At 44.2% G+C, this 21,982-nt stretch overlaps 1 protein-coding gene across 1 annotated transcript in view; it reads left to right on the top strand.

The window, feature by feature from the left end:
- Positions 1-21,982, top strand: part of GABRA3 (gamma-aminobutyric acid type A receptor subunit alpha3) — a 1,474,619-nt gene that overhangs the window by 933,781 nt on the left and 518,856 nt on the right. Inside the window, exon 6 of the mRNA XM_078685895.1 lies at positions 21,397-21,479. Within this exon, the coding sequence (XP_078542021.1) occupies positions 21,397-21,479 (83 nt within the window). The remainder of the gene's footprint in view (positions 1-21,396; positions 21,480-21,982) is intronic.

Here is a 21,982-nt window from a genome sequence, read left to right as displayed (position 1 = left end):
CACCGTCTGCCAAATTACAATGCTTGTCACAGCCAGCCTTTCCGTGGCGGGTAAACCACCATTGAAAGGCTGGCAGGAATAGGTTTTGGGGGCCTGTTGCAGGCCCTCCTTGTGTTGGGGGTAGGTGGTGGTGCTCTGGGGGGGTACCCTTGGCACCCCCCTACATTTCCCTGCACTAAGTGGCGGGCACTGCATAGTGCCTGCCAGGTAGTGCAGGGAAATGCACTACATGCATTTTTCACATTGCGGTGGGTGCTGCAGCCAGCAGCACCATCCGCAATGGTAAAGATGCAAGATGTGCCTGCCACGGTGGCAGTTGCATCGTGATTCTACGTGCGGGGCCACCGACATACTGGCAGCCGGTCCCAAGCACCACCACAATGGCGGGCAGACTCAAGTCCGCCCTTCATCGTAAGGATCCCCATGGTTCACAATTGACAAAATTTGAACACCTGTAATGTACTCCCATTTACTGAGCCAGTGCACATTTTTTACAGATTCCTTCACTATCTGGGAAGAAAGCCAAAAAATTAAGCATGAACATGTTCTCTATACGGGGTCAGAAATCATCCATATGGGTGCAGGTTCATTTTGGTTAAATTTTATCTCAAAATTTCAGATATGATGAAAACTTGCAGAGAGACCTAATGCACAGAGACCTAAAAAGGATAAAAAGGAATGCATTTCTATGAATATTTTAAAGGCCAAATTTGAAACAGTACATTTGATAGTAGCTATTCGGAAGGCTGTTAAAGATCTGAAATAAATAAAGCATAGACAATCCCTATCCATCGGTTACCTGTTCTCTTGAAAGATAATGTGAAGACATGCATAAAAATGTAAGAATCCTATAGACAGCTCTTCAGTATCACAGTTATTTCAAGATGTCCATGCTACAGGGGTGGACAAAGTGTGAAATATGGATTCATTTTAATGCTGAACATTATTGTGCTTGTGTTAAGATCTATCTACTTTTACACAGTCCTTGGGGTGCCTCGCGGTGGGTGAGAGGGCTCAGCTTCTTCCAGCTCACGGTTACTATATTCTGACTGTCGAGGCATGAAGGCCACCCCACGCCTACGCCTGCAGTTCATTTGCGAGCGGCACGTAGTCTCTTGTATTACACAAGGCGGCCCGTGCTCACACTGAGCGGAGACGAACAGAAGCCGCTTTCAGAGACAACAATGATTTATTTTTAAATCAGAAATTTTATTTGTAGCCCTACACTTCACCGTGTGCAGACGGTTGATAAAGTGCTGTGCGTGCGCAGCTCTCTCCTTGAGGTTGACACAGCACAGCCATGAACACCATTTAAAATATTGTGTTGGATAATTTACGTTCACTTGTACTGAAAATAAGTCTCCATTACAAGATGGATGCAATATTTTACTAGAATTTAGTTTTTGAAAAATATATATCTGTGCATGTTCTTATGTGAGAATACATTCTGTTTTGCTCACACATTTGGTCACCAGATGTATAAAAAACAGAGACATTAATTATTAATTTACTTATGAGATGTGTGCAGATATCATGTTCTAGTTTGATTTAGCTTTAGAGTTGTTTATGTGACCCTAGTATAGAGTTTGCTCATTGCAAACAGATGATTGGACCTATCTTTCTTTTCGAGGCATCTAGCTGTATCAAAGGTGAGCAGGGACAATGAACAGAAAATAATTGCCTTATCCAAATACACATTCCACATTAAAGGGAAAGTCATAGTAGTTGTATTCGAGGGAAAATAAATAGATTGGTGAACGTTGATGGATTATCAAATCTACTCAGTCACTTATAATATGATGCACTGTGACAGATGAAGGTGACGTGCCACTAGCAGGGATCAAATACTAAGAGGCTGACAAACATAGTCAGGTCTGCTTTCTGCAAAAATGTGTACACTTTTGTAGGGTAGTGTATACTTTTTTCCTAGCCATAAAAATATTACAAATTCCTAAGTGTCGATTGGCCTAAATGCCAGGCGTAATGGAAGCGAAATCACTTAGCGCATTCTATCTGAAAAGGTTCCTAATTGCTGCTCAACATTTACAAGAATAGCAAGGAGTGACCAATATGCAAGGTAAGTAGAGACCTTATTGATTAATTTACTTTTGTGTTGTTGACTTTGTAAGGCCTAGGATCAGGGGTTGCCTAGGCATTGCCAAGGTGCCATAGAATAAGGAAAGGAGTACAATTGCTACCAAAGATGCCCCAAATTAACTTCCCTGCGCACATAATACAGTATCTTCTTTTTAATGGTAGACGGTGTTGCATAATGTTGCAAAGGTGTGGTGAGTCAGCTTATAAAAATGCGGTAACAGATGGGCTTCAACACCTGTAAAGCAGTACATACAATGCCATGTGATGAAGCAAGATGACAAGTAGGGCACGGTAATATATTTCACTAGTGCACAAAGCCAAGACAGACCGCATTTAGAAGTCTGATTTCAAGTTCGAGCAGCGTGCATCCGTGCTCCTGACACTCACTAAAAAGAATTTAAATATTGACCTCCAGAATATGTGATTTAATATATCACTCGTGAATGGAGGCCTTTTTGGGGTAGTGTGAATACCTTTTGTAACTGTAAGTTTAGGTTATGTCACGAATTAGGTAGGAACGTTTACAAATGCTGATCACTGGAAAGATCACATCTGTACTAATCTCTCATTTCCGCACGATAATCTGAGATTTTGTGCTTTTACGTGAACTGCTGTTTGCTGATATTGTGAAGTTGGGCACTGTGACACTAAGGGGCCGATTATGATCGCGGACGGACGGACTTTCGTCCGTCCGCGAACACTGAGGAGGAGGGAACGTCCGCATGGGCTGCGGCATTCCCTCCTGTGCGATTAGGATGTGGCCGCCACCCTGGCGGTCACATCCTCTATTACTAAGATTGCGGCGGGTGCGGCTTCAAGCTGCACCCGCAGCAATGTCAAAAATGCAGGTGTTGCATTTGTATGCAGAAAGAGGCAGGCACCGCGCGGTGCCTGCCGCTTTCCTCATACAAATGCAGGGGGGTACCATAGGTACTCCTCATGTGCACCCCACCCCCCCTTCACCTAGGGGGCCCGCAACGGGCCCCCGCAGTGAAGTTACACATGCTTTTCCACGGCGGAAAAGCCGCCGCGGAAAAGCATGTTTCACATCCCATCCTAATCTGGCTGACGGTGTCTGAGAGACACTGTCACCATATTCGAGCTTTTCCGCCGCGGTTGTAAGCCAACCGCGGCGGAAAAGCAGCGGACGGAAACCAGGACCCACCAGCCATCCTAATGTGGCGGTGGGTCTTTGGTGGGTCCGCAGCGGATTTTCCCCATCCTCCGGGCCGGCGGTGGCTTCCGCCGGCCCAGAGGATGCGGAAAATCCGCTATCCTAATAAGCCCCTTAGTGTCATAACGTGTGGTCTGTCCATACAATAGGAGGAAGAATTTGCGACACCCAGTTGGCTTATTTAACATTAATTCGCTGTTTAAACGAGGCAATGCAGTCATTGCAAGGCACTGATTCATGGATTACTAAGGAATCCGCCGGTGAATTTAAAAAAACATCCTAAACAGAACCACCAGATTTCTTTCCATGCAAGAAGATAAAACGACTTTGGAAAAGCGAGCTTACGTCTGGCAAGGCTCTAACACTTACTTATACGTCTTTAAAACCACAGCCCCCCTTCTACTAGATTCCCATTCCACATCAAGGTCAAGTTTATGCTGCTCCACTTAGAAATCCAACCAACTTTAGTCCAACTACCACTTGGTTAAAATCCACCAAGACTACAGAATGTGGACTCTGTGGTGAGGAAAACGAAAATCCAATACATGCTTTCTACATCTGTTCGGCCATGTTACCTGGCCATAGAAGGATGGTGCGCTGCGCCGCCATTCGAACATGCCGGCAAGCCATCATACCTGTACTCAATCCAGGACAAACACACCTGAACATTGGGGCGGCAAAGTTTCTAAAAAGATCCAGAGGATGTCATGGGGAGCTAAAAGAAAAAAAATACAATGTCTCTATGTGATATTAAAAGCAATGCCAATTTAGCAATATGTGCGCAGCAGTGGTTCAGGCCCCACTTACCAAACACTAAAAACCCGAATATGGATAATTGGAGGTAAGTAAACAATTTAATTAATAAAATGAATTTGCGATGCAGGGCGCGCTACGAAATTCGTTTCATTTGATAAATTGTTTACTTACCTTCAATTATCCATATTCCGGTTTTTAGCACCCCTACCCTGCCCCTCCCCCGCCCCGCCTCTCTGCCTCACCAGAACTCCCTCCACGGGCCGTGGCTGGCTAGGTCTATGACCTACCGTTGCCATCAGAGGCGGACAGTGGCACTTCGAAAAGGAAAGGATGAAGCGGCCGAGCACTGATATTTCAATAAAGCGCTGCCTTGCCCTACTCTATGTCATGGAGGGTTCCGCGGTCATTTCTGTGGGTGTTTTTAACTCAACACCCATGGATTTTGACACTGCCCCAAATCTACATCATCACGTAAACCTGTGGTGTTCTAAAAACGTACACCTCCCCAGAGCAGGCGTAACAAGGTGAAATGTTGACAGTTCTCCTTGTTTTTTCCTCTTTTCACACGCGCTGCATTCTGCAGCATACATACAAATTAGAAAACTCCTCTCGTGATTGTTTTTCTGAAGGAAGGTGCCCCTTCCTGCACAAAAACATTCATGTCAACAACACAGACACCCTTGCACCATGGTGCAAGGGTGCCTACATTTGCCTTCAGCTGCAAATTGTGCACCAGCTCTGGTTGAAAGAACCGAAATTAACCTCATCTTGTGAATACGGTGAATTCCAGCTTTTTTAAATTGGCATAGGGAAGCCCGGCAAAATTACTTGCGACGCTGCCCTATGCCAATTCTTTGTAAATGAGGCACCTAATGTATATAATGTAGGGTATGTGAGATATTATGGAAAAATATGTCTTAACACTGAAAATCTACAAAATAATGTTCTCACTCAGTAGGGAAAGTGCCTTTACTAGCAAAAGGGTGTGTTTCCAATTTTGGCCAGGAAAATTCTCGATATTTACTGGAAAGTTGACATTTACAATTTATGATGAATCTAGTTCAGTCATGAAGTTAGATATTTGATACATATGGTGAAAAAGCAACATTTTTCGAAAATAAAACTTTTTGCAGCTTGGAAGCTTGGTAGCAATACACCAGATCGTTTGGTTCCCCTCCTCTCCAGAGGCAGTAATTACCACCCTGATGAAGTGTAAAAAGGTGAATTACAAGTAAATAGTAAGCCACATGAACCCAGGGACTTGAAGTACTCTCCAAGTGCCAGTTAGCTATTCCATTGTTCTTCCTCATGGACATATCTGGCTGAGGTCTCATTCTGCCTAAACAAAATGAGCCTAAGGTTGAAACTTTTTTTGGTAAACAATTTAATTGTTTGATAAGCTTATGTAACTTGATGCACACACACAAACATTACTGACTTTCCTTTGGATGAGTGGCTTGAGGAGTAAGACAAACTCCTGTGGGAATATGTGTGCGGAGATTTGTGTAAATAAATCAAAAAATACCAACAGTAAAAAACAATGGGCCATATTTATGTATGGGTTGTGTCGCTTTTGCACCACGCAACATGGGTGCATGCACAATACAACCCTAAATGTGATTTATCAAGCCATGCAAGGCCACCTTATGTGTCCCAGAGTGACTTGATAAATTCAGAGTAACTTAACACAGCACAAATCGCTGTGTTGTGTTCCTCTATCGCAGAGAGGCATTCCATGGGTGGTGCCGGGTGTTCCCATGCAACACCCATGGATTTTAATGCATTCCCAGAGTTACCATTATTGGTGGACCTGGAAATCTGCCAAATGCTGCACCTTCCCAGAGACATACATTAAAAGAGGAAAATGCCCCAAGTCCATTGGCAAGGTTAAAAACAGCTCAGTGTCATAGGGCAGTAGTGGTCCTATATCTCTGTACAAAAGTAGTAGGATCCAGCAGGTAATTTTAATTTCTTCCCACAATCCCTAAAATCACATAGCCAATGAACTCCACTTACAAATTTGTAGAGCCCATGCTAGGTGAGAGGGATGAGGGTCCATAGAGGAAGCAAGTTATAGGTGGTAACTGTGGGTGACGCCCCTTAAATACATCCCACAAGGACACAGTGAATATCACCAATTTACCTGGATGAACAATACTACACCCGAATGAGATAGTGGCAACATTCTGTCTTGAGGATTGTAATAGGATTTAACAAGATAAGGTAAACTGCCTCAAGTATTGCTGTATATGAAAAGGGAAGCTGAGGGTAAAGCCTTACATTAATGACCCAAGAGTTAATCCAGGGGATAAGTGATTCCTGATTAGGAATATCACCCACAATGATATTGCAAACGGTCCAAAGTTCAGGGGCTTGTGCTTTAGTAATTGCTTTTTGTAAACATGATTTCCAGTTCCTCAAGGCACCTAGAGAATTGGCGAGAACAACTACCAATTGCAATCGCAAAATCAATCTTGAATTAAAGAGCCCGTACCTAAGTATGGGTGAATTTTGCGAATTCGCAATCCGTGAATTTGCGGATTTGCAAATTCGCAATCCGCAAAATTCGCGAATTCGTGCGAATTTGCGGATTTTTTATTTTTGCGTGTTCGCGGGGCGGTTTGCGTGTTTGCGGGGCAATTTGCGTGTTCGCGGGGAGCTTTGCGTGTTCGCGGGGTTTTTTTTTGTGCGAGACCGCTCGTGTTTGTGCCCTTCTGCCCTCTGCCCCACTCGTTTTTGTGCCCTTCTGCCCTCTGACCCACTCGTTTTTGTGCCCTTCTGCCCTCTGCCCCACTCGTTTTTGTGCCATTCTACCCTCTGCCCCACTCGTTGTTGTGCCCTTCTGCCCTCTGCCCCACTCGTTGTTGTGCCATTCTGCCCTCTGCCCCACTTGTTGTTGTGCCCTTCTGCCCTCTGCCCCACTCATTGTTGTGCCATTCTGCCCTCTGCCCCACTTGTTGTTGTGCCCTTCTGCCCTCTGTCCCACTTGTTGTTGTGCCCTTCTGCCCTCTGCCCCTCTCCTGTTTTATTTTAGAATGGCGCCGGCAAGCTGCCAGCGCCATTCTAAAATAGTTACTAAGTTAACTTCATCAGGAAGCACTAATAGATAAAATAAAGCAGGTGCTCGAATTCAGTTAAACTCGAGCACCTGCTTCTATTAGTGCTTCCTGTTGAAGCTAACTTAGTAACTATTTTAAAATGGTGCTGGCAGCTTGCCGGCTCCATTCTAAAATAGTTACAAACTTGAAGCTTGAACTTTTGCCCCCAGATCCGTTCCGCTCGCGGATTTGCGGATTTTCGGATTTTCGGATTTTCGGCAAATTCGCGGGAATTCGCGGATTGCGTATTTGCCGAAAATCCGCACAATCCGCGAGCGGAACGGATTTTGCGCCCATGCTTACCCGTACCTCTGTAACATTAAGGGTGATAAAGGCTCTTTAAATGGATCTGTTGTCTGACTAGTTTGTCTACAAGATACTTTTCTCAACCTTCCTTTGAGCTGTATAGTGCATCTTCTCAGGCTTTTTCAAAGCATGGCGAAGGCAGCAGAGCAGCTGATATTAACTCATCAAGGCATTTGCATTCACTCTGACAAATACCAGAAAGGACCAACTATGGTCTTCAAGGTTGTTGAGCACAACACAGAAAGGGGCAAGAGGAGTTCAACAACTGCAATTAGCATTAATTGATTTAGCCGGGAGTAGATGGATGCTCTCAACTTCCACTTTGTATCATATGAATGTATGTTATAGCATTCAAAGTGAAACAGTGGAAAGGAACTCTACAGTTTGGCCAGAAGCTCAATATGGCCTCAATTGACAATATTTACTCTGCATATAGTGACCAAGATGCACATTGTGACTGAAACACGTGTCACACACTACTTGGTGCAACACATACTCTGCTAGAAATTGAGGAAGTTGCACTGCTTGTGCAAGGGAGTGTCAAATTGACTGTTTCCATAAACCCATCAGTCTTCTCACTGTCTATTATGTGAGGGCAGTAGCCACCAACGCCTTGGGTGCAAGAATAAGTTAGGTGCAAGTCTTCCTCAGCAAATCCAAAGCTTTGCTCTTAAATATCTCTTAAAAACATGCCAAACTGCTGAGGTAGTACATCTTTGACAGCAATGCACGGACTTTTGACCACACAAGTATCCCTGGAACCTTGTTTAGGTTATCCATTTATATAATATTTCAACAAGTGTTTTCAGGCAGAATTCCAATAAACAGGACAGCGGTTGTTGTATTTCCTCATGGTAGTAAGCACAGAATCTTGGTCTCCAGGCTGAAGCAGTTTTGCATCTTCACGATCACGTTTCCAAGACTGATCGCAAGAGCACTGGGTCACCTAGTGCTTTATATGGACATCCAGAAGTGCAGGTACTCACTCTTTAGAGTACTTGTTTGCTCCTGAGAAGTGCTGGCACTCTCAAATTAAATGTCTTGTAGCAGTGCTGAAAAGTGAAGGTACCCTCCACTTCAAATGAAAGAAGTACAGCTACTCAGTACCGGATAGTACCTGCCCATTGAAAGCACTGCCCAATTCTGCCCTGTGATGTCATTCCTGTGCGCTACGATTTTCCTTGTTCCCGAGAAACCATCACGTGAATTTGTTGTATAATCCAAAGTGTTGAAAGATTTTCTTGCAGGTGGCAATTGTACTGACACTGGTAACTCTCCCCACGAATATCACTGCAAGTCCCTGTTCAACCATTTAACACTTGCCTTAATGTAAGGCAATTTTTTGGGGAAACGGTGGTTAACTATTGTAGTAAAAGGATTTTTTTTACACAGGATATAGTAGTCACGATACTACTGAGGAAAAGAGTATGCCAATCCAATTACGTAAGAAGACATAGTATTTCAACATATTTGATTGGGATCCCTGATCATGTTAATGGGTAGAGGGAGGTGCTGCGGGATCGAGTCAAAGGGGCATACTTACAAAGAAATGTCGGAGCCCAGAGCTGCACCAAATTTGGTAGCGCAGCACTCTGACATTACCAAAATGCAGAGATGTGCTGTCTTTGCAACAATATGGCACACCACTGTGTTTTCCTTAGCGCAGGCACTAAAATTAGCTGCCTAGCACCAACGCAGGCACCCTTGCACAATAGTGCAAGGGTGCCTCCGTTGCATGGGGTGATTGCTTATGTGCAGGAAGGTGTGCCTTACTGCACATAAACAATCAATAATGGTGATTTGTTACTTCTATGTGTTCTGCAGCACACATAGATGTAACAAATCACCATTATGTATTGTTTATGTGCAGGAAGGGACACCTTCCTGTACATAAACAATCATTAATGACATTTTGCATTTTCAATAGGGACACCTTCCTGTACATAAAAAATAATTAATTACATTTTGCTTTTTCTATTTGTGCTGCAAAATGCAGCAAACATAGAAAAAGCAAAAACAAGGAGAAATGAAAGTATTTCTCCTTGTTGTACCACATTAAAACCTGATATTGCATGGCTTTAGTTTTTGGTGCTACAGCAGATTTACACATCCTTGTAAATTCAAAACACCATCAAAAAGCAATGAATGTTGCGGTGAAACAGCCACAGTATTGCACACCCCTTTCATGCAGAAAACGATGTCAAAGGTTACCATATATACAAAGTGGCACTAAGCCACAAAAAGTGGCTTAACGCCACTTTTAAATATGGAGAAGGGCATAGTGCCACCAGAACGACGCTAAAAGTGACTTACTGGTGGCGCTACACCCTTGTAACTATACCTAAAGTATCTCATGTTTGTTTTTGAGGTGAACAAATCATATGTATGGTTGCGTCATTAATTATCATCTCAGGGCCACACAGATGAATCTTGGGACAGCTCTGGAGGGAAGGACTGGCACTGTGGTCGATGGGTAGATTTGTAAAAATCAACAATTAGACGTTTTAAACTTTGGAGTACAGAACATGTTATATGGTATACAATGTTAATGTCATAAACAATCCATATTTTGCTGTTGCAGTCTATACTGCCACACACTGCACGGTTGTCTAGCTAGACCTATTGCCACCTGGAGGCGGAGACCCTAAGTCTGCTGCCTGGTGCAGGTAGGAGAACCACAAAAGTCACAACGAGGGGGAAGCTCATGAGACCAATGGAATGAATTTTCTCCATATTTCATTTTAATCTAGGTTGATAATTTTTTAGTTATGCTTTAATCAGTAAACAGAGATTAACAAAATAGAAATAAAAACAATATTGGTGCAGCAAAATGGGGGAAATGTCATAATCACTTAAAACTTGATCACCAACAAAACAAAGGCAAAATTAAATACAAATATATTAGAAAAATGATATATTAGTAAATTAATGCAGACATTAAAATAGACAAAGAAAAACAAATACAAATACAACGACTATTATGAACCAGCTAAGGTTATAAATGTGATCTAATTGGGCAGTATTTTCCTTTAATTGTGTCCTTTCCATTACCGATCCCTATACTTAACTTGCAGTAATCTAAAAGAAACAAGAAATTATTTCCTGTAACATTTCTCAAAACGATCTATTTTCTTTGGAAATACATTACCAGTATACACACCTTGACTTAAAGCTTTGAGCTACATACCCTAAGTCTGCTGCCTGGTGCAGGTAGGAGCGAGGTGGGTGGCGGCCGATGGCCGACTTGTTCGAGGGGGGTCTGGCGACCGACGGATGACTTGTTCTCGGGGGCGGGGGATGGAGGTTAGTCAAAACACAGGACTTGCTCATCTCCACCTCCCCTAAAAACAGTGCCACCGGGGGCAGACTGCCCCCCAGTTTCGCCACTGACAATGCATCTTTCTTTCAGTACTGATGAAAAAGGTCCACTGAAAAATAACAGGGATGCTAATATGAGAATATTTCTCTCTGCAGTAGATGAAAGCATTCTTTATCTACATTTTTTAACTTCAATATGTCCTGCATTACATATTGTATGAAGATAAAATAAGCAAGCAACGGAAACATCTTTCGCCAACAGTAATACATGCACTGTATGCAAACGAACATACACACTGGCAGTAAACCTAAGTTAGAAAACCTCATGAAGCCAGAGAGTTCGTTTTTGGGGATTGAACATGTGCACGAAGTATCTTGAAATGAGTTTTAAAGTTGAATTTTTTCTTACATATGCATAGGTATAGGCACCACAAAACCATATGTATGAAATAGAAAAACAGGAGGTTTAAATTGTAGCACATTATGTTCTCGCCTCTGCCCAATATATCAAGGGGCAGATTTATGAGGCCCTTGCGCCTCTTTGCGCCGCAATTGCGTCACCTAATTTGACGCAACGGCGGCGCAAACAATGCGCCCTATTTACAACGTGACGCATCTAGGAGATGCGTCACGTTGGAAAGCCCTGCGCCATAAGGAGGCGTTCCTGCTCAGGGGGGGGGGCGTTCCTGCGCAGGAACGCCTCCTAAAATTGGCTGAGTGAAATCTATGAGATTTCACTCAGTCACTTTCTACGTCAATTCCTTACGCCTGCTTGAAGCAGGCGTAAGGGTGACGCACCATGCATTGAGGGGTGGCCCCTGTGCATTGCAGGAGTCATGTCCCACTTGCGACATGACTCCAGCAATGCGCCGCCAGTACGCCAGAAGATGCGTCACGCATCTTCCCTGCCTTGCACCATGGTGTGCGGCGCACCATGGGTGGCGGAGCTGTGGCGCACTGTGGCGCACATTAACTGGCGCATCCCTGGGGATGCGCCAGTTAACATAAATCTGCCCCCAAAACTTTTCTTTCTTCCTAATTGCCTCTCCTGTAGTTTTCCTTCTACCTACGAAGGTTTCAGTGTCGTAGCTTTTTTACATCAGCATGCAATATAATTCTCTGGTCAAAGGCGAGGCGCGCCCTTGTTGTCTCAATTTTGCAAACCTGCCAGACTGCACTTTGTGGCAACCCCTGCTAAGATGTTCAAAGGAGTGAGGTGATTGTTAGTTACACCCTCCAGATAGTGTGGTGCATGTCTGTGGTAGTCTTGTGCTTCTTTGAAGATAAATCCATACATTGCCTTCTAATCTTCAAAAAGACAGTTCTTTCACATGTACTTCTACATCTACAGTGCCCTGAAGAAAAGAACCATAAAAGTCACAACGAGGGGGAAGCTCATGAGACCAATGGAATGAATTTTCTCCATATTTCATTTTAATTTAGGTTGATAAGTTTTTAGTTATGCTTTAATCAGTAAACAGACATTAACAAAATAGAAATAAAAACAATATTGGTGCAGCAAAATGGTGGAAATGTCATAATCACTTAAAACTTGATCACCTACAAAACAAAGGCAAAATTAAATAAAAATATATTAGAAAAATGATATATTAGTAAATTAATGCAGACATTAAAATAGACAAAGATAAAACAAATACAAATACAAAGACTAATATGAACCAGCTAAGGTTATAAATGTGATCTAATTGGGCAGTATTTTCTTTTAATTGTGTCCTTTCCATTACCGATCCCTATACTTAACTTGCAGTAATCTAAAAGAAACAAGAAATTATATCCTGTAACATTTCTCAAAACTATCTATTTTTTTGGGAAATACATTACCAGTATAGACACCTTGACATTAAGCTTGGAGCTACATATATAGAGTTAATGATACAGCCACTATGCACAAGGTCAACAATTGAATGCCCAAGCCATTTCATAACCTCCTTCTTATCTGTGCCTTCCAAACCATAACTATCTTATAGTGATTGTATGTGAGGAAATTGTTCAAAAATATATTGAATGACATAACGGATATACCCAAAATGTTGTTTTAAAAAATATTGTTCCATTTGATGCACATTTTCTATGATTAACTCTAATGGAAATATATTCTATATACAATATTTAAGAAACAATATTTTGAACATGGCATTCTGGTATTATACCCTTACCACAATAGGTCTGCCAGGGGGGAATGACATTTACTGTCTTTTAAATGTTCTTACATCATTATTATTGCCTATTATTTTTGTGTGGGGTGTACATTCAAAGTCGTGGTTCATTTATTCAAATGATTTACAAAAAAGGGGGTAACCCGGTGTCCCTCAGAACCTGGGTATGTAATAGTTAAACAAAAAATTGGTTCTGTCTGGTAAGACAGATTATTTCAACAATGCTCATAGATGCAATTAGAAACAAATCAGCTCTCTTATACACAGACTCATGTTATTGAGAAATGAATACTCAAACACCAGAAAACAAAGTAGTAAGGTCAAAGCATTGTATAGTTCAAGTTCAAGTTTAACATTTGTATAGCGCACTACTCACCCAGAGGGTCTCAAGGCGCTTGAGGGAAGGGGGGTACTTTACTTATCGAATATCCAAGTTTTTAGTTGTTTTCTAAAGGAGAGGTGGTTCTGTGTAAGGCGAAGGTGGGTAGGGAGAGAATTCCAGGTTTTGGCCGCTAGGTAGGAGAAGGATCTTCCCCCCCATGGTGGATCTATGGATGCGTGGGATTGCGGCGAGGGCTTGATTGGATGATCGTAGTTGACGGGTGGGGGTGTAAAAGGACAGGCGCGTGTTGAGGCATTCGGGTCCTAGGTCGTAGAGGGCTTTGTGTGCGTGGGTGAGGAGACGGAACGTTATTCTCTTGTTGACGGGGAGCCAGTGGAGGTCTTTCAGGTGACTGGAGATGTGAGCTTGGCGGGGGATGTCTAGTATGAGTCTGGCTGAGGCGTTTTGGATGCGTTGGAGTTTTTTCTGTAGTTTGGCTGTGGTTCCGGCGTATAGGGTGTTTCCGTAGTCCAGTCGGCTTGTGACCAGTGCGTGGGTGACAGTCTTTCTTGTTTCGGTGGGGATCCAACGGAAGATTTTTTTGAGCATGCGTAAGATGTTGAAGCATGATGATGAGATGGCGTTGACTTGTCTGGTCATCGAGAGGGAGGAGTCCAGGATGAAGCCCAGGTTACGTGCGTGGTCCGTAGGTGTGGGTGCGTTTCCCAGGGCTGGTGGCCACCATGAGTCATCCCAGGCGGAGGGGGATGAACCTAAGATGAGGACTTCCGTTTTGTCCGAGTTCAGTTTTAAACGGCTGTTCTTCATCCACTCGGCTACTTCTTTCATCCCTTCATGTAGGTTGGTTTTGGCGGTGTTTGGGTCTTTGGTGAGGGAGAGAATCAGTTGGGTGTCGTCTGCGTAGGAGATGATGTTGAGGTTGTGTTGGTGTGCGATGGATGCGAGGGGACTCATGTATACGTTGAAGAGGGTGGGACTGAGTGATGATCCTTGAGGTACGCCGCAAATGACTTCGGTGGCCTCTGATCTAAAAGGGGGGAGGCGGACTCTCTGGGTTCTTCCGGCGAGGAACGAGATGATCCAGTCCAATGCTTTTCCTTGTATTCCGACGTTGCTGAGGCGTTGTATAAGGGTGCTATGACAGACTGTGTCGAAGGCTGCGGAGAGGTCAAGTAGGATGAGGGCAGCTGTTTCCTTGTGTCCAGTAGAGTTTGAATGTCGTCTGTTGCTGCGATGAGGGCGGTCTCGGTGCTGTGTTTGGCTCGGAAGCCGGACTGTGAAGGGTCGAGGGATTTGTTGGATTCGAGGAAGGCGGCGAGCTGACTGTTGACGGCTTTCTCAATGACTTTGGCAGGGAATGGGAGGAGCGAGATGGGGCGGTAGTTCTTGAGTTCAGTGGGGTCTGCTGTAGGTTTCTTCAGGAGGTCACTGAGTTCGGCATGTTTCCAGCTTTCCGGGAAGGTAGCGGAGTTGAGGGAGCAGTTAATGACGTCTCGGAGATGGGATGCGATAATGGAGTCTGCTTTGTTGAAAATGTGGTGGGGACATGGGTCGGTTGGCGATCCTGAGTGGATGGAGTTCATCAGGCGGATGGTGTCTTCAGTGGTGATTGAGTTCCAGGCGCAAAGGTTGTTAGAGGAGGGTTTTGGTTCTGAGGTGGGTGGAGTGGACTGGTCTCCGGACTGGTTTTCAAAGCTGTTATGTATGTCGGCGATTTTGTTGTGGAAGAATGAGGCTAGGGAGTCGCAGAGGTCTTGGGAGGGAGTGATGTCGTTGGTGCCGGCGGTGGGGTTGGTAAATTCTTTGACGATGTTGAATAGTTCCTTGCTGTTGTGAGCGTTGTTGTCAAGTCGATCCTTGAATGCTGATTTCTTGGTGGATCGGATCAGTTGGTGGTGTTTGCGGGTGGCGTTCTTGGAGGTGGTCAGGTTGTCAGTGGTTGTTTTTTTTCCAAGGCTTTCTCGAGGGTTCGACAGAACTTCTTGGATTTCTTAAGGTCATCGTTGAACCAGGGTGCTTTTTTGCTGCCTTGCTTGATTTGATGGTTTTTCAAGGGTGCTAATTCGTCGGCGCTGTGGGTGATCCATTGTGTGAGGTTGGTGGCTGCTAGGTTTGGGTCTGATGATTTGGTGGGAGGGTTTTGGTGAAGCGATGTGGAGAGCTGGTCGGTGGTAATTTTGTTCCAGTTTCTTCGGGGAATTGGTTGTGGTTTGTTGTGGGTCGTGGTCTTTTTGTAGTTGAAGTGAACGCAGCTGTGGTCCGTCCAATGGAGAGTTGTGGTGTGATTGAAGGAGATGTGCTTGCTGGAGGTGAAGATTGGGTCGAGCGTGTGCCCGGCATAGTGGGTGGGGGTGTCCACAAGTTGTTTGAGTCCGAGGTTTGCGAGGTTGTCCAGAAGGGTGGTGGTGTTGCTGTCGTTGTTCTTTTCCAGGTGGAAATTGAGGTCTCCCAGTAGAATGTAGTCCTCGGAGGAGATGGCGTGTGGGCTGATGAAGTCAGTGATGTCTTCGCTGAATTGTGTGCGGGGTCCTGGTGGCCTGTAGATGAGGGTGCCTCTGAGTGTGCTCTTGGGGTCGGTTCGGATCTGGAAGTGAAGGTGTTCGGCGGTAGCGAGGTTATTGTCGGAACTGGTCGTGATGCGGATGGTGTTCTTATGGACGATGGCGATGCCTCCTCCTGTTTGTTTGGTGCGGTCCTTTCGGATGATTTTGTACCCGTCTGGGATGGCTATGGCGATGTCGGGAGCTGATGAGGCGTTCATCCAGGTTTCTGTAAGGAAGGCGACGTCCGGTGATGTGGTGACGAGTAGGTTCCAAAGGTCAATGGCGTGTCTATGGACCGAGTGGGTGTTGAGCAGGATGCATTTTAGGTGGTTAGTGTCGGAGTTCTGTTTGGGGTTTGTGGATTTGGTATGGGTCCTGATGCAATTGAACTTGCAGGAGTGGCAGGTGAAGGGTCCATGGGTGTGTCCTGGGGCGGCTTGGAAGCAGTCTGGAAGTCGGCCGGGGTTGAGTGCTGAAAGGGTTGCGGCGTCGTACGTTATGCCGGCGGAGTGGATTTTGCGGGGTCCAGGGGGTCTGGCACTGGGCGCGGTCCAGGCGCGGACGGGCGTAGACGGGCTTACCTTTGGCACGCCTTCGGCGCGCATGGGGCGCGTCCGCTGCGCGTGAACGCTGCGAGCATTGGCATCTGTCATAAGTGGATAGCGGAGGGGGTGGGGCGAGGAGGGAGCAGCTGGGAGGCGGGAGCGGGGTGGAGAGGCTGGCTACGAGGCACAGCAATCAAAATGGCAGCGAAAGCAAAACCGAAACCAGGACGAGATTGGGGCACAAAGGCACCGGCACAATCAGGCAATAATTGTAAATTTTAAATTACGCAATGCGATAATAAACTAGCAGAGATTGACTTGGACTAACTTGCACCAATTAAATGCGAGCAGAGGGCACAATAATTCTTCTAGGCAGCAGTGAGCACTAGCAGGCAGCAATTCTTTACAATTAATGCAACAAAGCGCTACGATACCCAGGTATCAATTCTTAGGGGCAGTGCGAGCAGAGCGCTACGAGATCCAGGCAGGGAGCGTGGGGAGGGACCGCTTCACAGAGAGTCAGACGGTATTGTATTATATACATTAACACAAAATTGCTTCCCTATAAATCCGAATTACTTCATTCAGGGATAGATTTTGGAAACATGGTAAGACCGTCATACAAATATGCAAATTTGTGACTTTTCTGTGAAAAAGGTGCTCAGTGAACGTGATGGTAAATAAAGTGTGAGGAAATAAATCTTATACACATATATATACAAAGGTACAGTTCAAGGTGGCCAGAAGATGGATAGATCTGAACCAGGGAATCCGATGGTTTCTGTGGGGATCCTGGTGATTCTGAACCTATAGTTGCGTCGATGTTTTGACCCTAATGCGCCCCTGTAGGTGGTCGCGGAGGGTCTTTCTCAAGACAGGAAGGGGGTGACAGTTTGAAGATCAAGGCAGGGATTTCTCAGAATGATCTAGTATGGCTCAGTGGCCCATCGCGTCTATAATGTTAGTAAGTCAGCATGAACGGAGGTATGGAATCGCTCTCATCCGATGGAGCAATTTTGTGTTAATGTATATAATACAATGCTTTGACCTTACAACTTTGTTTTCTGGTGTTTGAATATTCATTTCTCAATAACGTGAGTCTGTGTATCAGAGAGCTGATTTGTTTCTAATTGCATCTATGAGCATTGTTGAAATAATCTGTCTTACCCGACAGAACCAATTTTTTGTTTAATCATTTATTCAAATGGTTACACCCTTAGACAAATATGATTATAGTAAGTACATGGATTGTTAGTTGGGGATGATGAATGTCCCAAGTAACATGTTTGTAATACTGCCAGATCCAACACACAAGTTCAATAAAGAAACCAGGTAGCTATGACACGGAGCAGAAATGCAAAACTTCAGTAAAAGTGTGTAAAGTATTTAGCAGTTCCAAAACAATTAACAAGTCAAGCACAATAAAGTAAAGAGAGAAGACCAAATTTCTAAAGGTACAGAAGAATGCAAAAAGCCAAACAACATAAAATTACTAATGTGTTACAGCATACAAATGATGGACGGAATGCTGACAGTGCAAATATTCTTGCCCAGTCAAAGGATCTGGGATAAATCCATCGTTCTTTTGCCCACTACGCCACCCCAGTTTGGACCCAGCCATATGCAAATCAGTCTTGCCCTGGGTCCGATGGGAACAGTTCAGACTGAACTGCCAGGCCAGGTCCTCCCTGTACCGGAAACAAGCATCCTGGGACCAGTTTCAGGGTATGTCACCCTTCTTCAGCGAGGCTAGCTTGAATCGAGTGGCACAGTGAGCAAGGGACCCACGTCTGGGCATACCAATACCACTAAGGGCGAAAAGTGTTACAGCACACAAACGATGGATGGAATGCTGACAGTGCATACATTCTACCCCAGTCAAAAGATCTGGGTCAAATCCATTAATCTTTTGTCAACTACGCCACCCCAGTTTAGACCCAGTCATATGCAAATCAGTCTTGACCCTGTGCCGCATTGGAGCAGTCCAGACTGAACGGCCAGGCCAGGTCCTCCCTGGACAGGAAACAAGCCTCCAGGGACCGGTTTCAGAGTATGTCACCCTTCCTCAGCCATGCTAGCTTGAATCCAGTAGCACAGTGAGCAAGGGGCCCACGTCTAGGCATACCCATCCCACTAAGGGTGAAAAGTGTTACAGCAAACAAGTGATGGACGGAATGCTGACAGTGCAAATATTCTCCCCCAGTCAAAAGATCTGGGTTAAATATATTGTTCTTTTTCCCACTACGCCACCCCAGTTTTGGACCCAGCCATGTGCAAATCAGTCTCGACCCTGTGCCCCATGGGAACAGTCCAGACTGAACTGACAGGCCAAGTCCTCCCTGGACTGGAAACAAGCCTCCTGGGGCCGATTTCAGTGTATTTCACCCTTCTTCAGCCAGGCTAGCTTGAATCCAGTGGCACAGTGAGCAAGGGACCCACATATGGGCATACCCATCCCACTAACGGCGAAAAGTGTTACAGCATACAAATGATGGATGGAATGCTGACAGTGCAAACATTCTCCTGCAGTCAAAACATCTGAATTAAGTCCATTGTTCTTCTGCCCCCTAGGCCACCCCAGTTTGGACCCAGCCATCTGCAAATCAGTCTTGACCCTGTGCCCCATGGGAACAGTCCAGACTGACCTGACAGGCCAAGTCCTCCCTGGACCGGAAACAAGCATCCTGGGGCTGATTTCAGGGTATTTCACCCTTCTTCACCCAGGCTAGCTTGAATCCAGTGGCACAGTGAGCAACGGGCCCACATATGGGCATACCCATCCCACTAAGGGCGAAAAGTGTTACAGCATACAAATGATGGACGGAATGCTGACAGTGCGAATATTCTCCCCCAGTCAAAAGTTCTGGGTTAAATCCATTGTTCTTCTGCCCACTACGCCACCCCAGTTTGGACCCAGCCATATGCAAATCAGTCTTGACCCTGTGCCCCATGGGAACAGTCCAGACTAAACGGCCTGGCCAGGTCGTCCCTGCACCGGAAACAAGCATCCTGGGACCAGTTTCAGGGTATGTCACCCTTCTTCAGCCAGGCTAGCTTGAATCCAGTGGCACAGCGAGCAAGGGACCCATATCTGGGCATAACTAATGTCCAATAGGAAGAACAAGAGCCATTTTTTAAAGTGTCTGTGAAAAAGTGCCAATCAGATGTTATTGTTAATGTTTGACGGGACCTAATGTTTATTTTAGGATTCCTCTAGCTCATAAACCTGGTCAAAGCTTTTACACTTGTTCTGTCTCTGAAATTGAAGTTGACATGCCTTAGTGGGCAAGACTGCAGGCTATATCTGGCAAAGTACACTCACAGTCAGATACCTATTGGATGAGGTCCCTGCTGAAAATTCAAATGTGTGTTTAGGGAAATGAGCAGTCCTTTCCTCCATGATCCCACCAAACTAGTTCTGGGACCAAATCCGCCTCTCGCTGGATGGGTGCCAAGATTTTGCTTCCCCTGTTCTCCCTTTACCCTTAGCTCTGAATGAACAGGCTTCACACTGCTCCCTTTCAAGTTAAAAACATTCCAAACTCCACCCTGGCTGCTCTTCCTGTGAGAGGTGTCACATACCTCACACATACCTCTTTTCAGGACTTCTGCTAGATCTAAGCCATTATTTTTGCTCTGTGAGCAGTTTTTACATTTCATCATGGAGAGGCACTAGCAGGGACCAGCTGCTGGCAGGCCGATGCCAATAAAAATGAGTCTACTGGTAGTTTAGGCAGACAAAGTCTACATTTTAAAACTTACTTTTCATGACTATTTATCAACATTTGAACATCACTAGTGCATTGACGTTTTCTTAAATATTACAATAGTAGTTGAACCATTCCTATAGATTATACAAAACCTGATTTAGCAGAACTACATCCTGAACTTTCATTTTTGCGTAGGAACAGCTACAGCCCTTTACAATGAAAATGGCTTCTGGGGCTAGTCACCTTAGGTATATGTCAAAACCTATTTGTTGCATGTACCGCTTTTGAATACGAGGCACCCTACTGTATGGAGCACATGTCTTAGTTGAGTGACTTTTTAAATATTTAAATGGAGGGTTTTTGTCTGTCAAAAATTTAGTTTTTAAAGGTTCACCTGCAGGTTTAAAAGCTGCTGCAATCAGGCTTCATGGGTGGGCCTGGATCCATATTTTCTAAAGCATCAGTTTTAAGGATGTGCTGCAGTCTAAGAGTGATATTTAACTCCCCATGCCATTTTTGTATTTTTCTACACCATACACTATGACCTGGCTGGAAAGTGAAATATACCAATTAGGAGGTAGCCAATTCTGTCAAGTTTTATTGGTCAGGCCACATGAATGAGACCTGGAAAATGGAGCCCATGTGTGTAGAGTTCAGAAATCCACAACATCAGTCCACAAAACAAGATCTGAAAATGCAAAAAGCGAAAGTTTCTCACAATTGCAATGACTTTTGCTACCCTGAAAACCTTCATGTAAATATTTTCATTGGTAATCATCCATTATTTTAGTACTCTTAGTGTTACTCTATGAGACAACAGTTGCTCGTTTTCTACAAATGAAAGTACTTGGAAGACCTCCTCTGATCTTTGCTGATGTTTAATGTTTTTGGGTGCGGATCCTTAATACCAATCACTGTACCTATAGATGATAAATTATTTAAATGTTTCTATTTCAATTAATGATTTAAGTGATATCATATAGGTCTACTTTAATAAGGAACCAACAGGACACTGTGTAACTGCATGTTTATTTTTGGCTTAACTGGTAATGAATAAAATCCACTACAGAGTAGCGTTTCTATGACCGATATGATTGCATCACAATTTTCCTTGCATTCAATTGGGATCAGTGTGTATCTTATATGATTTAAATGGTTTTTCAGACAGACTGTACTGAGTTTCTTTGATTTAGAGCGAATACTACTGGCATTCCTGCTCCACTCTCCTCCATCGATGTCACTAGTGACACCTACAACCATGTATAGAAAGCACTCTTTACCTTACTTGAAACATGTGTGATCAGCTTGTTATTTCTGTTTTTGTTGTAGGTTAACAATTCATGCAGAGTGTCCAATGCACTTGGAAGACTTCCCCATGGATGTGCATGCTTGTCCTCTGAAATTTGGAAGCTGTAAGTCTTTCTTTCCACAGCCCTAAGAATGATGATATTTAGCAATAATAATGTAAAGATTGGTCCTCACCTAAAAGTAGACGACTGCTATTTGAAACTATTAAAACAAGAAAACTAGCAAACATGTTAGAAGGTATAACATGCTTTTGTCCGCTTTAAGCCCAGCTGCTCTCATTATTTCTTTATACCACAATGTTATGATTGGGGATGAGATAGCAGTTCACAGCTGTAGAACAATATCTTGGGCGGTCCTGGATCATATGATTTATGGCTTGTGATGAGAAAATTATAAACTAACATAATGATGGTGAGATATATATACTTTCACCAAAAAGCCAATTCAAACTACTTCATTTATACATTGTGTGCACAGAGCTTTATTGTTATGTCATGCCACACACTATATTTCCCATGCTGATCTTCTGACATCTCATTGTATAAGGAAGGAAGTTCCCACTGCAGTACATTATAAGCACATTGTAAGTCACTGAGGAGTTCCTTTA

The sequence above is a fragment of the Lissotriton helveticus genome, chromosome 4_1, assembly GCF_964261635.1.
Source record: "Lissotriton helveticus chromosome 4_1, aLisHel1.1, whole genome shotgun sequence".
Classification (NCBI taxonomy): domain Eukaryota; kingdom Metazoa; phylum Chordata; class Amphibia; order Caudata; family Salamandridae; genus Lissotriton; species Lissotriton helveticus.
This window is presented reverse-complemented; position numbering and strand designations above follow the sequence as displayed.